General features: G+C 38.2%; 1 protein-coding gene across 8 annotated transcripts in view; it reads right to left on the reverse strand.

The window, feature by feature from the left end:
• Positions 1 to 14,439, reverse strand: part of LOC106092459 (homeobox protein 5) — a 159,160-nt gene that overhangs the window by 21,016 nt on the left and 123,705 nt on the right. For all 8 annotated transcript variants that reach the window (XR_009396900.1, XR_001222161.2, XR_001222159.2 and 5 more), the window contains exons 2-4: positions 13,103 to 13,436; positions 12,213 to 13,036; positions 7,803 to 7,921 (exon numbers count right to left, since the gene is read on the reverse strand). Coding sequence is in view for 4 of the 8 variants with exons in the window: in XM_013259328.2 (XP_013114782.2) it covers positions 7,803 to 7,921; positions 12,213 to 13,036; positions 13,103 to 13,436 (1,277 nt within the window). In the remaining 4 variants the exon portion in view is untranslated. The remainder of the gene's footprint in view (positions 1 to 7,802; positions 7,922 to 12,212; positions 13,037 to 13,102; positions 13,437 to 14,439) is intronic.

The following is a 14,439-nucleotide window of genomic DNA, read 5'->3' on the forward strand; positions in this document are numbered from 1 at the left end:
TCAAACCGGAAGACCCGTATATATAGCAGCAATTTTCAATTACAGACCGATCTATACCATTTTCTGCACGTATTTTAGGGGCCTAGCAGAGCACACTGTGCTTATCTGGTAAAAAATTACCCATTTACGGGTGAAAGACCTTCAATCGGAAGATCAATTTATATGAGTGTTATAACTATATATAGACCGCTCTGTAAAAACTGTAGAGTAGTAGTAGGTAAATACACATATACACATATCATATATGGCTAGAAAATCACAACCGGTTATTGTTGGCGAACTCGAATATCTCAAAGTCAACAAATTGTTTCGGGTAATAAATGAGCCTATTGTGGGCCCAAGACTTCAAACCGGAAGACCAGTACGTATAGAAGCAATATTTAATTACAGACCGATTTAAACCATTTTCAGCACGTATTTTAGGGGCCTAACAGAGCACACTGTGCTTATCGGGTAAAATATTACCCATTTACTGAAGGTCTTTCACCTTCAATAGGGATATCAGTATATATATGAGGGGTATATCTATATGTAGACCGATCTGCATTTATCTGTCGCAACATAAATCGCTATAATGATAATGGTAGCGTAGCCAAAATCAATGAAGGTGGTCCACAAAAAAAAAAACTCCAACAATATCTAATTCGATTTCTACGAAATCATCGCCGAAGTGGCAATCAAATGGCTAAAGATCTTTACTAAAGCAAAAAAGATAAACTCGAAAAAAACAAAGGTGCTCTTAAGAGAACAATTTTCCAATCCGTTAACTACCAAAATGGTCATGTTTACTTAACCCAGTGCACATAGAAAATGCGACTTATTTTAGGAAAAACACTTTTGGAATCAGCTTTTGGAGCCGTGGGCACGCAAGCATTTCGGCCGTGGACTATGGACATACTAACAAGTCTCGTCACATTTTACATGTGTAAGTCAAGAATGTCTAAAAAATCATGTTATGCGCTCAATTTCGGCCACATAGTCCAACATGAAGGTTACCATAGCGCAAAGCGCATGCCCACCTATGACGCTGAACACCTGCTTGGTTCGGTTCGAATCCTAGCGGGAACATCTGACAAAATTCAGTAATGATTATCCTTTCCTAATACTGGCGACATTTGTGATGAACTATGTCATGTACAAATTTCTACCCAAAGAGGTGTTGCATTACAGCACGCTGTTCGGACACAGCTATAAACAGGAGGTCCCTTAACCTGAATCGGACAGGATTTTCCACAGTTCCTTAACGCAATTTTCATAAGTAAATAAAAGAAAAGTGTATGTCCAACTCGCCAGATGTCAATCCGATGGACTTTCGACTTGGCCAAGGTAAGGACTATAAATATGGCAGTATGAATGCGCTGGAGAAATCTACTGCACAGGAATGGGCCACCATTTAGGCAGATTACATTCGTGCAACATGCAATTTTTGACCTACTTAGAGCAAGTTTGAATGGATTCTGAAATTTTGTCATTTGCATTAATTAAAACTTTTTCCACACAAAGATATGCTCATTCGAATTGGTTACACTTCATGTCAGCTACTCTGTATACCTTATAGGTTTGTAAATGGGTATTCCGATTTGTTGCAAAATGAATGACAAAATGAAAAGAGAGAAACTATTGCTCATATTGTCTCCTATAGCCATGTTAATGACAGTGTTATTCATTTCATCTTTGAACTCGCTTGAAGCAGCTAATAGAAAACAAAAATATCTTAAATTCATTATTTGAAAAATGTAGATTTTCCTCCAATTAAAAGCCATAACAATTTTTCTTGGAAAGAAATCCGCTTAATTTTTTTTTTTTGGATTGTCGGTTCCCAATTAGGTTATTTAGTATATTTCTATGGTTGTCACTCCATATGTCAAGCCACTTAAAAGATTTCCGGAACGTTTGTGACTTTTCAACAGATACTCAAACAACCATTCACTCACCCACTTGTTACCCAAAAGTGTCACACGTGGCGATATACAACGCCATAACATCAAATTCCATGTTATGGCATTTTCTCACCCCATGCAAATTATTAATATAAATTTTTGAGATGTTAAAGAAATTTGGGATGCCATTTACAAAGGTGGGTCGAACATTAGTGCTAACATTGATTTTTATATTTTAAAATATTGAAATCAAAAATTTCATTTTGTATAGAAATATCTAAATTCAAAGCTGTACAATAGGTTATAAGATTTTTAGAATCATAATGAGAACCATAAATAAAACAGAGGAGAGTAAAGGGATCAACATTTTTTGAATTATGGCCGCATCTTTGATCTGGTCGCATACTTCTGACGCGTATGCATTCGTAACCGGACAAGTGAACGCTACATTTTTTTTTAACTTATCCGTAGTTTTCAGTTATGCGTAGCTAGGATAAGTGAAATTCATTTTCATTTAAGCGAATTGGACATAAGTGAAACCGAATTTTCACTTCACCGCAGGAACGATATATGAAATAACTTAAGTTGAAAAAGAGCATTGCTCACTTTTTAAAGGTAAGATTCATAAAATTACGGGATTGAAATAATGTTTAAACAATTTTAATGATGCAGCAATTTTTTTTAGTTTCAGATAGTTTCCAAAGTAAAAACTTAGGAGTTCCTTAAAAAACTCAATTGGGGTTGTAAAAACTTTTTTGGTTAAGCGGTATTTTTAGAAAAGCGATATTTCTCTACAGCGAATTCAATTGCATTGAATAACACAAAAAATTAATAGTTGCTTCCAGTTAATTTTACTTAGGTTTAGTTAGGTTGAGAAGAGGGTGCAGATATTAATCTGTCCCATGCCACTATGGACATACACCTAAGCCAGTAATCGGCTCGCTGTGCGCTCTAAAAACTATAATGTAACCTATAAAAAGAAAATTTGAATTTAGTCAGTTTCCAATACCACTCCCCTAAGTTGGTTCATGTCTGGTATTGTATAGACGCGAAAGCCGGGCAATGACAAAGGAAATGCTCCAACGTCTCATCATTATCCCTGTATGCCGCGCATATGCTATCACTTGCCGCACCGATTTTACATAAGTGAACTCGTAGTCCAATGTGTCCCGTTATGATACCAATAGCTATACTGACCTCCTTCTTACTTCCTTTCAGTAATAGCCTCGTTTTCTCACGATCTGGATCCCCTCATAGGATTTTCGCCGTCCCAACGACCGTTTCGCTGTTCCACAATGTTGCATGCGCATTCGTCGAGCATTCCCTTCGGGTTAACCAAGTTTATTGACTGCAGTCCTTGGGCCTTCACCGCCAAATCGTCTGCCCTTTCATTTTCCTTACTCCTTTATGGCTCGGCACCCAAACGATGCAGGACTGTTCGTGATCTTACCGTCCTGGTTGTTATTACCCTTTTGGCAATTTTACTTTTGTTTCACTTAAGCGGGAATTTTCATTAAAGCGTATTAAAATTATACGGGTTCGACTGTATTACATATTGATATATGGACGTTTGTTATGTATCATTAAATGGGCCCAATACCTATGCATATATTGCTCGAAATTGCTTAACTGTAATACGCTTTTATGAAAATGTCCGCTTTTTTGAAACTTGATGGATGAATAATTATTTTTGGGTATAAGTTAATGCAGTTGAACGCTTAAATGAAATGTCACTGATTCTAAAAATAAACCGTTGAGAAAAAAGTTATTTGGTTACGAACGTTGTTGGCGTTCGTAACCAATACTTTTCGCAAAGCAGTGGGCAGTGTGACGAATTGAGCAGTTGCCATATTTACTGAAGGTTTTGTCCATAGGCATATTTAAGTATTACATGTATTCTTATAACTGATACTCTGGTATAATGCCACATAATTTTGCCATTGGAAAACAAAATTTTGCGGCCAAAAATATCGAAAAAAAAAAATTTTTCAGACAAGGTGGGCAGGAAAAATGAAAAAAATCCAATGCACTCAATATTCTTATCGTAAAACGTTTTTTGTAGAGTAAAACCTCAATAAATCAAACACGGATTATGTGTACCAATTTTGGTGAAATTTAACACAGGCTTTCATCATGTCATACCAAATTTCGGGCAATTCACTTGAAAATTGTACCAATCATCATTATAAGTGAAAATCGAGCGATATATATGCATAAGAACTATATCTAAATCTAAACCGAGTTTACCATAATTCTCAGCATATGCCTTTGAGCTATAAAAGTGGTATGTAAAAATTGATTGTATTACAACTAAAAGCGTGCTTAGTTCGCATTTCTCGAGTTCTTTTCCCGGCAACTCTTCTTAGGCAACAAAAGGTTTTAAGAAAAGATTTGCTCTGCTATTAGAGCGATATCAAGATATGGTCCGGTTCGGACCACAATTAAATTATATGATGGAGACCTGTGTAAAATGTCAGCCAATTCGAATAAGTATTGCGTGCTTTGGGGGCTCGATTTATATGGGAGCTGTATCAGGCTATAGATCGATTCAGGCCATAATAAACACGTATGTTGCTCATGGTCATGATGGGATCCGTCGTCCAAAATTTCAGGTAAATCGGATAGGAATTGCGACCTCTAGGAGCTCAAGAAGTTTAGACCCCAGATCGGTTTACATGGCAGCTACATCAGGTTATGGACCGATTTAAACCGTATATAGCAACGTTGTTGGATATTATGAAAAATACTTCGGGCAAAATTTCATTCAAATCGGATAAGCATTGCGGATAAGTCGGATAAGTGGCTCAAGAAGTCAACACCCAAGATCGGTTTATACGGCAGCTATATAAGGTTATAGACCGATTTGAATCATACTTGGCACATTTGTTGGCTATCACAATAAAACACGTCGTGCAAAATTTCATTCTAATCAGATAAGAATTGCGCGCTCTAGAGGCTCAGGAAGTCAAGACCCAAGATCGGTTTATAATGGCAGCTATGTAAAAACATTGACCGATATGGCCCATTTACAATCCCAACCGACCTACACTAATAAGAAGTATTTGTGCAAAATTTCAAGCCGCTGGCTTTACTCCTTCAAAAGTTTGCGTGCTTTCGACAGACAGACGGACGGACGGACGGATGGGCGTACGGACGGACGGATGGGCGTACGGACGGATGGGCGTACGGACGGACGGACGGACATGGCTAGAGCGACATAAAATGTCACGACGATCAAGAATATATATACTTTATGGGGTCTCAGACGAATATTTCCAGTAGTTACAAACTGAATGACGAAATTAGTATACCCCCATTATATGGTGGAGGGTATAAAAATGTCATCTCTATCTTGATTAAAAAAAGGCAAACAATATAGATAGGATACGCGACAGACGCATATGGTTTTTTATTATATTTTTAATACCACACCTACAGTAGTGGTGTATGTGTTTTTATAATAAATGTCACATTAAGGTTTCCTTCACTTGCCAATTTTAGCTAGGACGAGAATACCTAACTGATCTCCCTAGAAATCTGTATGGGAAATTTGGACATCATGTGAACGGACTATCGTTAAACGTTCGCCAAAATATTGAGTATTTTTTTTATTGGGATCAAAAGCAAAATATATGGGACATTCCGATGAATATTCGTGGTCGTCGTAAATATCTAAAACGATCTACCCATGTCAGTCTGTCCCTCTAATGAATGCACGCTACAGTCTTTCAAAATTATGATATTGAGCTGACACTTGGCACAGATTATGTTTATGGCCATAGGCAAATCAAGCACGACAATGGCTACATCGGACTATATCCTTATATAGCCTCCATATAGGCCGATCTCCAGTAGAACCCGATTTGGTTCCAATTTGGTACAACGATTTGTTTTAAGTTCCCTGACATCTGAATATGGTCCAAACCGCCGAATATAGTCCAAATCTGCCGTTAATGGTCCAAATCTGCCGTATATGGTCCAAATCGCACTATATCTTCATATAACCCACATAGACCGATCTTCCTATTTAAGGTCTTAGGCCCATAAAATCTGAATTTATTACAAGATTAGGCTGAAATTTAGACCATTATTTGTATTTAGATCGCTGATATCTGTGCCGAATAATGGTTCAAATCGGTATTTGTCTTAATGTAGCCCCTACATATACATCGGTCTCCCAATTTAAGGTTTCAGTCCCATAAAAGCCATATTTTTTGCTCGATTTGACTTAAATTTAACACAGTTAGCTGTGTTAAGTGTTCATGCCGAGTATGGCTTAGGTCGGACCATTTTTGGTATAGCCCCCATAAAGATCGATCTTCCGATTGAAGACCTATCACCCATAGATAGGGAATTTTTACCCGGCTTTGCTGAAATTAATTACCTTGTGCTATGTTGAACCCCTAAAAAACTCCCCGAATATGATGCCGATCGGATCACGTATGAATATAGCTGTCATATATATCGATCACCCGATTAACAGCATTCAACCCATATAAGAACCCTTAAATACCCGATGTTGTTGAAATTTTGAAGAGTGATTTGTGACGAGCTGTGCCGAATTTGGACCAAATGTCAATATTGCTGCTGCAGGTTCGCAATGGTGCATTTTCCGCAATTGAATGTGGAGATTGCGATCCTCGTCAAACTTCAAACCCATTCCGGTCCATGGAACCAATCGCCGCGGGAAGATTATGAACATTGGACATTTAAAGGCGCCTATAACTCGTCTTTACATATCAAGTATCATAGGCACTGAGTCTTTCAGTCAGTGCTGCCCAGCTTTTCATGCTCATAGTCATCCTGTACCGGGTTTTAACGAAACTATGTTTATATATAGCTGAGGTGGTGCGTTTTTAGTTGTTTTTTTTTTTTTTTTGGTTAGGCTGTAGCACCCTCCTGGCGAGACCATCAGGAAAAATTTTCAGCGCTGTTTTTCCCCTCCTGATGCTGGCAACATTTGTACCATTACTATGTAAAACTTCTCTCCAAAGAGGTGTCGCACTGCGGCACGCCGCTTGGACTCGGCTATAAAAAGAGGCCCCTTATCATTGAGCTTAAACTTGAATCGGACTGCACTCATTGATATGTGAGAAGTTTGCCCCTCTTCCTTAGTGAAATGTTCATGGACAAAATTTGCATTTGTAGCTCCCCCAGGAAAAAAGTATAGCTAAGCCAATGTGTAAAACTAAAGTCGACCAAGAGAAATATTAATTTCTGTAGAAACATATTTGGAATTGGAAAATTGAGTCAACGATAAAGTTTGCTAAAATATATTTGGTTATTTCGCTTAAATTTATATCTGGCTATTAAAAAATGCTACTGAGCATTACACCTATCCAACTCCAGTAATATTTAACATAATTAGTAAGGTGATGTAAAAGTTTGCTTTCATTTATAACTCAACGCTTAACGGCAACGAAATTCGGTTATCCGAAACTTGCTTAATTGCAAATACGGATAAGTGATATTTTGATATACCATTACTTATATTCACTGATTCTCGTGTTTCGTGAGTGTAAAAGGCTTCCCTTGATTTTCCTATTTTGTTTGTTCTACTCTTTCTTGAAATATAGTTTGACTGGGTACTTAAATAAGTTCAGGGCGATATCTGATTATCAAATTGGTGTTATAAAATTCCCCTTGACTTTCAACTTCGAAACTTTCGTCAGCGAAAAAGTCCATCTATAAGTCCAAAGACTACCCCGCTATCCTTAAAACGTCTTGTTATAAAAAACCTTCGTAAGTGAGCATTATCTCTTACAGTTTGCAATTTTAAAAGTTATAAGTATCTTAAAATGCGTGTTAACTTAGCATTTCATTTGGTTTCAGTGGAAATCCACAAAATTAATAAAATAATACGTTTTCGATTTTAAATAATATTTTCTATTATAATTTTTCAGCAATTTATTTCAAACTTACAAGTGATCTTGTCGCTTAAATGCCTTGGAGCACATAACACAAACATACTTCCGCTCGTCACTATGCGTCAGTTTGTGTTTGGCCAACGCTGATGCATTTCCAAAAATTTTATTACATATCTGTAAAGAAAGGCAAAAAAAGGGGAAAAAGAAACAAAATTAAGTCGAATGCTTTAATGGAAACAACAACAAGCATATTCCATTTGCAAATGGCCAAGTGTACACAGATAAGCAAAAAAGAAAAACCAACAACATATTTTAATTAGACGCCACTCTTTCTTGCCACCAACAAACCAACCACCCATATGACTCTCTGCTACTTGTTGTTGAACTCCCATGTCAGGTTTATGCATTCATTCAGACACATGTCCTCCTTCCATCATTTACTTTGGGGCCAACAACCACAAGCATACGTATGGATGCCGAATTTTGGGCACACACGACAAAGAACATATGGGAAATTTGTTGCGGTGTAAGATGATGCCGTCTGCCAGGTTGTTGCAGGTTTTTCTAATTGCTAGGTAGATGGCGGGCTGGTGGTTTTTCATGTTTCGGATACTTCAAATGAATGAATGAGTAGGACAGTGGCATAAAATGTAATAATTGTTCAAAAGTTTTATTTTTTAAAATATTTAGTTTTAATTTTTTTTATTAATTTTGTGTTCCTAGGGTTGGTCAATGACATTGGTAGATCTTCTTAGAATTTAACGACGATCCAAAATATATATACAAATATTTTGCATTGTCGGAAATGGAATGGAATTCTATGTGCTTCAAACGGAATAGCAAATTCAATATACTCCCATACTTCGGTGGTGGGTATAAAACTATTGGCCTGATACGGATTTGATTTCTTCAGTACCTAGCAACTTTGTTCCTACTTATAAGCTTCTCATTCGCCCTTTGTAATTGACTCGAATTGTCAAAGTCCAGATCTCCAAATCTCCCTATAGGATCTTCGAAGTTACTACGGCAGTTTCTTCATAATACCCTATCGTTTAGTGCGTTTCTCGACCATTTGCCTCGCATTGTCGAAGCTTATTTTCGATATATCTCTGAATATTACAGCCAGACTACCCACCTTTTCATTCTCTCAATTGAGGCCTGAGATTAGGTGGTGGAGGATTTAATTGCCCTTTTGAAGCTTTACCGCCGTTCATTGGAACTATACCAGTTCCCGCATTCCCTGACTGCTTGGTCCCCCAGCTCGGAGCCATTTGCAAAGTACTTGTAATGGTTTTATTTGTATAACGTTGGACCCACAGGTTCGAAACCTGGCGATAATCAAAAAAAAAAAAATAATCAGCTATGGTTATCCCTCACTGATGCTGGCGACATTTCTTAAGGATTCAGCCATGCAAATGTTTCCTGTAAAAAGACGACACGTGCAGCGTACGCTGTTCGATCTCGGCTATAAATAGGGACCTCTTAATAATTGCGATACAATTTTTTTAGGACAGCAATCAGTAAGAACACAACTTTTGATTTATTGGCCCGTGAAGTTCAAAATATGACTGAAATTTTTTGAGGGGGATATCGACTTTCAGGGGCCATATATTCCTGAAAGTCGGCATAATAGATGGTAAGATGCAGGGTCTCAAAGTTATCACTTTTCACTTCTCTTAGCAACTGGATTAAACTGAATGTTGTCACCGTAGCTCTAAGGTCCGTCTTTCAAGTTTAACGCCTGGGTTCAAATCCCAGCGAGAACATCAGAAAAAAATTGTGTGAGGCATTTACCTGAGATAATAAGCCCTGCAAATTTCTCCAATAAATGATTCCGTTCTGCGGCAAGCCGTTCGGACTCGGCAATGAAAGGAGATCATCATATGCTTTCATTAAGCATATATATTCTCGGTTGTCGTAGAAGTCTTAGATGATGAAGCCATATCCATCCGTATGTCTAGTCACTCTATGGTGATATTGAGCTGAATCATAGCTTATATAATTTTTTACCATGGGAAGGTAAACATTGAAGCTGGGCTATATCGGACTATATATTGATAAAGACGGATCATAATGTCTTAGGCGAAGCCAACCCAGATTTTTGGGAGGGTAAAGCCCTTTGAATAGCAAAAAAAAAAAAAACAAATTTTACCGAAAACAATGACTTTTTTAAACTTCAGTGCGGGGGAGCTACAACTATTCTGGGGGGGGGGGGGGGTTCTTAGCACACATTCCAGAGGCTTATCTTCGCTTATGTTCCTAGCCCAATTTCTTTGAAATTTGGAACAGTGAGTTGTATTGAAACCATCAACATCCATACTAAGCATGGTACAGATAAGATTATAATTGGATACAGTTGCCACATAAGGGTAGTTGCCACCCTGAATAAGGGTAGTTTTTATACCCTTTCCCCTAAGGAAGTGTAGTTTTTGTGCCCTTCTCCTTGGAAAGCGTAGTTTTTGTACAATTTCCCTTGGGGTAGGGTACTTCTTGCATCCTTCCCCTTGTGAAAGGGTACTTTTTATACCCTTTCGCTTGTGGAAGGATACTTTTTGTACCAGTTGCCTTGTGAAGGGTACCTTTTGTACCTTTTTGTTTCCCTTGTGGATGGATTTTTCTCGTAGTTTTTAGATAGGGGAAGGAAATTTTTTTACCCTTTCCCTTGGGGAAGGATTGTTTTTGTACTCTTTCCCTTGGGGAAGGATAGTTTTTGTACCCCTTCACTTGGTGAATGATAGTTTTTGTAGCCTTTCCCTGGGCGAAAGATATTTATTGCATCCTTTCCCTTTCCCTATCCTTGGGGAAGGATAGTTTTTGTATCCTCTCACTTGGGGAATGATAGTTTTTGTAGCTTTTCTCTGGGCGAATAATAGTTATTGCACCCTTTCCCTTGGGGAAGGTTGTTTTGTGTCCTTTCCCTTGGGGAAGGGTACTTTTTTTACCCTTTCCCTTGTGGAAGGGTACTTTTTGTACCCTTTCCCTTGTGGAAGGGTACTTTTTCCATCCTTACCCCTGTGGAAGAGTACTTTTAGTACCCTTTTCTATGTGGAAGGGTACTTTTTGTACCCTTTCCCTTGTAGAAGGGTACTTTTTACTCTTTTCCTTATGGAAGTATACTTTTGTACCCTTTTCCTTGTGAAGGGTGCCTTTTGTACGCTTTTCCTTGTGAAAGAGTACTTTTCGTACTTTTTAGCTTGGGAAAGGAATTTTTTTGTACCCTTTCCCTTGGGGAAGGATAGGTTTTGTACCCTTTCACTTGGAGAAGGGTAGTTTTTGTATCCTTTCCCTTGAGGAGGGGTACTTTTTTACCATTTCACCTATCCTTTCCCTTTTCTCCTTTCGCTTATGTAACTGTACTTTTTGTACACCTTCGCTTTTATACCATATTTGGTGGCCTCCTTTGCATTTGCTGAATGTCATGCTCCCAAATCAGTTGGCTTGCTCAAATCACTCCCAAATGACTAACTATATCGGATATTAAGATCCTTATATTGAGGTAGCCCGTTTAATATTTCTATTGAGATATAACTTTTTGATTTATGATACAGTACATGTTTTCTTTTCGCAGTAGTTTTCATAAAAGTTCCACTGTCGCCTCTATGTCTTCGGTAAATGTTTTTTTTTCTTGTCATCTTAGTACATCTCAATACGAAAACGAAACGGAACGAAATCGCCAGAAAGCTTTCTATGCTGAAACTAATTGGGTTCTTTTGTATGCTTGTTTATTCGTTTTGCAATCGACACTGTTTTTAACAAGACGCGTACACGCACATGAGCATGTTTTATGATTCTTGGACTATTATTTTTTGAAATTACAAGTAAAAAAATATTGAAATTGCGTTACTTTCGAAATAGGAATTAATTATGAATTTACGCTTGATTGCTGTTTTGGTAATGCGTACATGTGTCGGCAGAAAGAAAAAGACCTTCAGGGTCCAAATAATTTTCCATCCAAATTAGCAATTAGTATAATAATGTCCATAGATTGTCATACATCCCCTGTGTAATTAGTTTTTTTTTTTTTTTTTTTTTTAAGTTGGAGAGCAAAACTAGCACTGAAAAAGGTGCGGAAATTTTTGAAAAAAAAGTGTAAAAAAATTCCTATTCTTTCTAAATATAAGGCCAGTTTGAATTCCTGATTACCCACTTCTAGACTGACCCTGTGACATTTGGCCCAAGTTCACATGTCGGATTCGTTTTCTCAAATATTTTTTCCTTGAAATCCATACAGCCCCGATGGGTGTGGTTTTTCGTTTGTTGGAATTTTTGATGGTTGGCTCCGCATTAGGGACCAATAAGTTTAATTTGAGTCCCATATTGTTCCATCTAAAAGTCTTTTTGGAAGGTTTTTGGTAGTGGGTTGGGGACTTATTTTCCCAGCCAAATTAATGGACGTTATCAATTTAAAATAGTTTTGATTACAGCTTACAGATTACCTATGCACTATTTGTAATCTCAAACCCACCTGACACTGCTGTGGTCCGTGACGACTTGGCGCCGATATCTTTGTGCGACTCTTCTTTAAGATTTTCGGTGGATTATTAGTTGTTGATGTTGCCGTATTAGTTGTTGCTTGCGCTGTTGTCGGCGATGTTGCCAATGGACCAGGAACTTTTCTTGTACCGTGACTCAGCGATGTAATGCTGCGGGCCAAAGAATTACCACTGCTGCTATTGCTGCTGTAACTAAAACAACTATCGTTGCTGCTGGAGCTGAAATTGCTGTTGCTGCAACTATTGTTGCTGGGGGTATTGCAATTGCTGCTACCAACACTGTTAAGCTGTTGTATTAGACTACCGGTGCCGTTGCAAGTGCTGCCAATGGTACCGTTGTTATTGTTGTTGCTAAGGGAATTCAAAGAGTTGTTGCTGTTATTGTTGTTGTTGTTACTGTTGCTGCTGCTGCTTGTACTACTATTGCTCATTATCTGAGCCAGGGAAGTGATGTTGGTAGTATTACTGCAACTGCTGCTGCGTATGAGGCAATTTTTAATATAGCTGTTGGTCTTATTCACAGTAGTTGTGCCGGTATTGGTGGACGTTGATACCGTTTGTACCGAGGTGGCTGACGACGATGCCGCCGCACTTCCTTTGGGATAATCTTTGGGGCCAGAGCCGTTGCTGCTGTTGCTGATATTGGTTACATTGTTGGAGGAGCTGCGTTTACTGATGGTTATGCGATTTTTCAAAGAACTATTTAAACTGGTATGGATTATTGTATCGCTGGTATTGTTCACTTTGGAGGCATTCAATTTTGTATTATCGCCATTGGCATTTGTATTTTTCAAAGCTAAATGGAAAGAAAAAAAAAATGTTAAGCTTTTATGAAAGCGTTTAGAAGCAGTGGCTAACTTACATGCTGTTTGTAATGTGCCCAGGACATCGGCCAACATTTCTGGATCGGGATAGCCAATGGTTAATGCATTATCCAGTGTTGCTGCTGCAGTTGCTGTCGTTGTAGCTGCTGCTGCCGATGCGTTGCCTGCTGCTCCTCCGTGATTGCTGATGTAGTGATGTGATGCGGCCAATGCGGTTGTTGATGATGCTGAGGATTGATTGGAATCATCTCTTGAAACATCGCGCAAATGCAGTGTCACTGAAGCCTCAGTGCCCACAGAAGCACTACACATTAGCACACGGGGCGCAGACGACAGACTTGTGGTCAATGGCAAGTGAATACTTTTCGTAACCTGCAATCAAAGGAGCAACAATAAAACCAAAACACACATTTGTGATTAGTCAAATCAAGTCAAGTATACTACTGGCTATTAGTCTTGCTCTGAGTCATTTTGAGCAGCATGTACAAATATATATTTCGACATTATCAATTTATATACGTGTCACAATTGTGTGAGATTTTCCCCTCTTTGTTGTTTTTTTCGATTCAACAACTTTAGATATGGTCACTACTAAGTGACTTGAGTGACACTGGTATACTTAAAATTTCTATATAAATGTGTTGGTTAACTTTCCACTAACACTACTACTAACTTTTAAATTATAATTTGAAATAAAAAACCTGTAAGGAAGGGCAAAAATCGGGCGGTGTCGATTGTATAATACCCTACACCTACCCCATATGTACAATGTGGGAGCTATATCCAAATCTGTACCAAATTTAATGGACATCGGTAGATGCGCCCTTTGGGGGCTCATTGCTGCTGATATCAGGCTATAGACCGATTCAGACTATAATAAACACGTATGTTAATGGTCATGAGAGGATTCGTCGTACAAAATTTCAGGCAAATCGGATAATAATTGCGACCTCTAGAGGCTCAAGAAGTCAAGATCCCAGATCGGTTTATATGACAGCTATATAAGGTTATGAACCGATTTGAACCTTATTTGGCACAGTTGTTGAAAGTCATAATAAAATACGTCGTGCAAAATTTCAGCCAAATCGGATAGGAATTGCGTTCTCTAGAAGCTCAAGAAGTCATGTCCCCAGATCGGTTTATATGACAGCTATATCAGGTTATGAACCGATTTGAGCCATACTTGGCACAGTTATTGGATATTATAACAAAATTCTTCGTGCAAAACCTCATTCCAATCGGTTAAGAATTGCGCCCTCTAGTGTCTGAAGAAGGCAAGATTCAAGATCGGTTTATATGACAGCTATATGGCCATATGGACCGATTTAAACCTAATTTAGCACAGTTGTTGGAAGTCATAGCGAAATGCGTTGTG

The sequence above is a fragment of the Stomoxys calcitrans genome, chromosome 2 (assembly GCF_963082655.1).
Source record: "Stomoxys calcitrans chromosome 2, idStoCalc2.1, whole genome shotgun sequence".
Taxonomy (NCBI): domain Eukaryota; kingdom Metazoa; phylum Arthropoda; class Insecta; order Diptera; family Muscidae; genus Stomoxys; species Stomoxys calcitrans.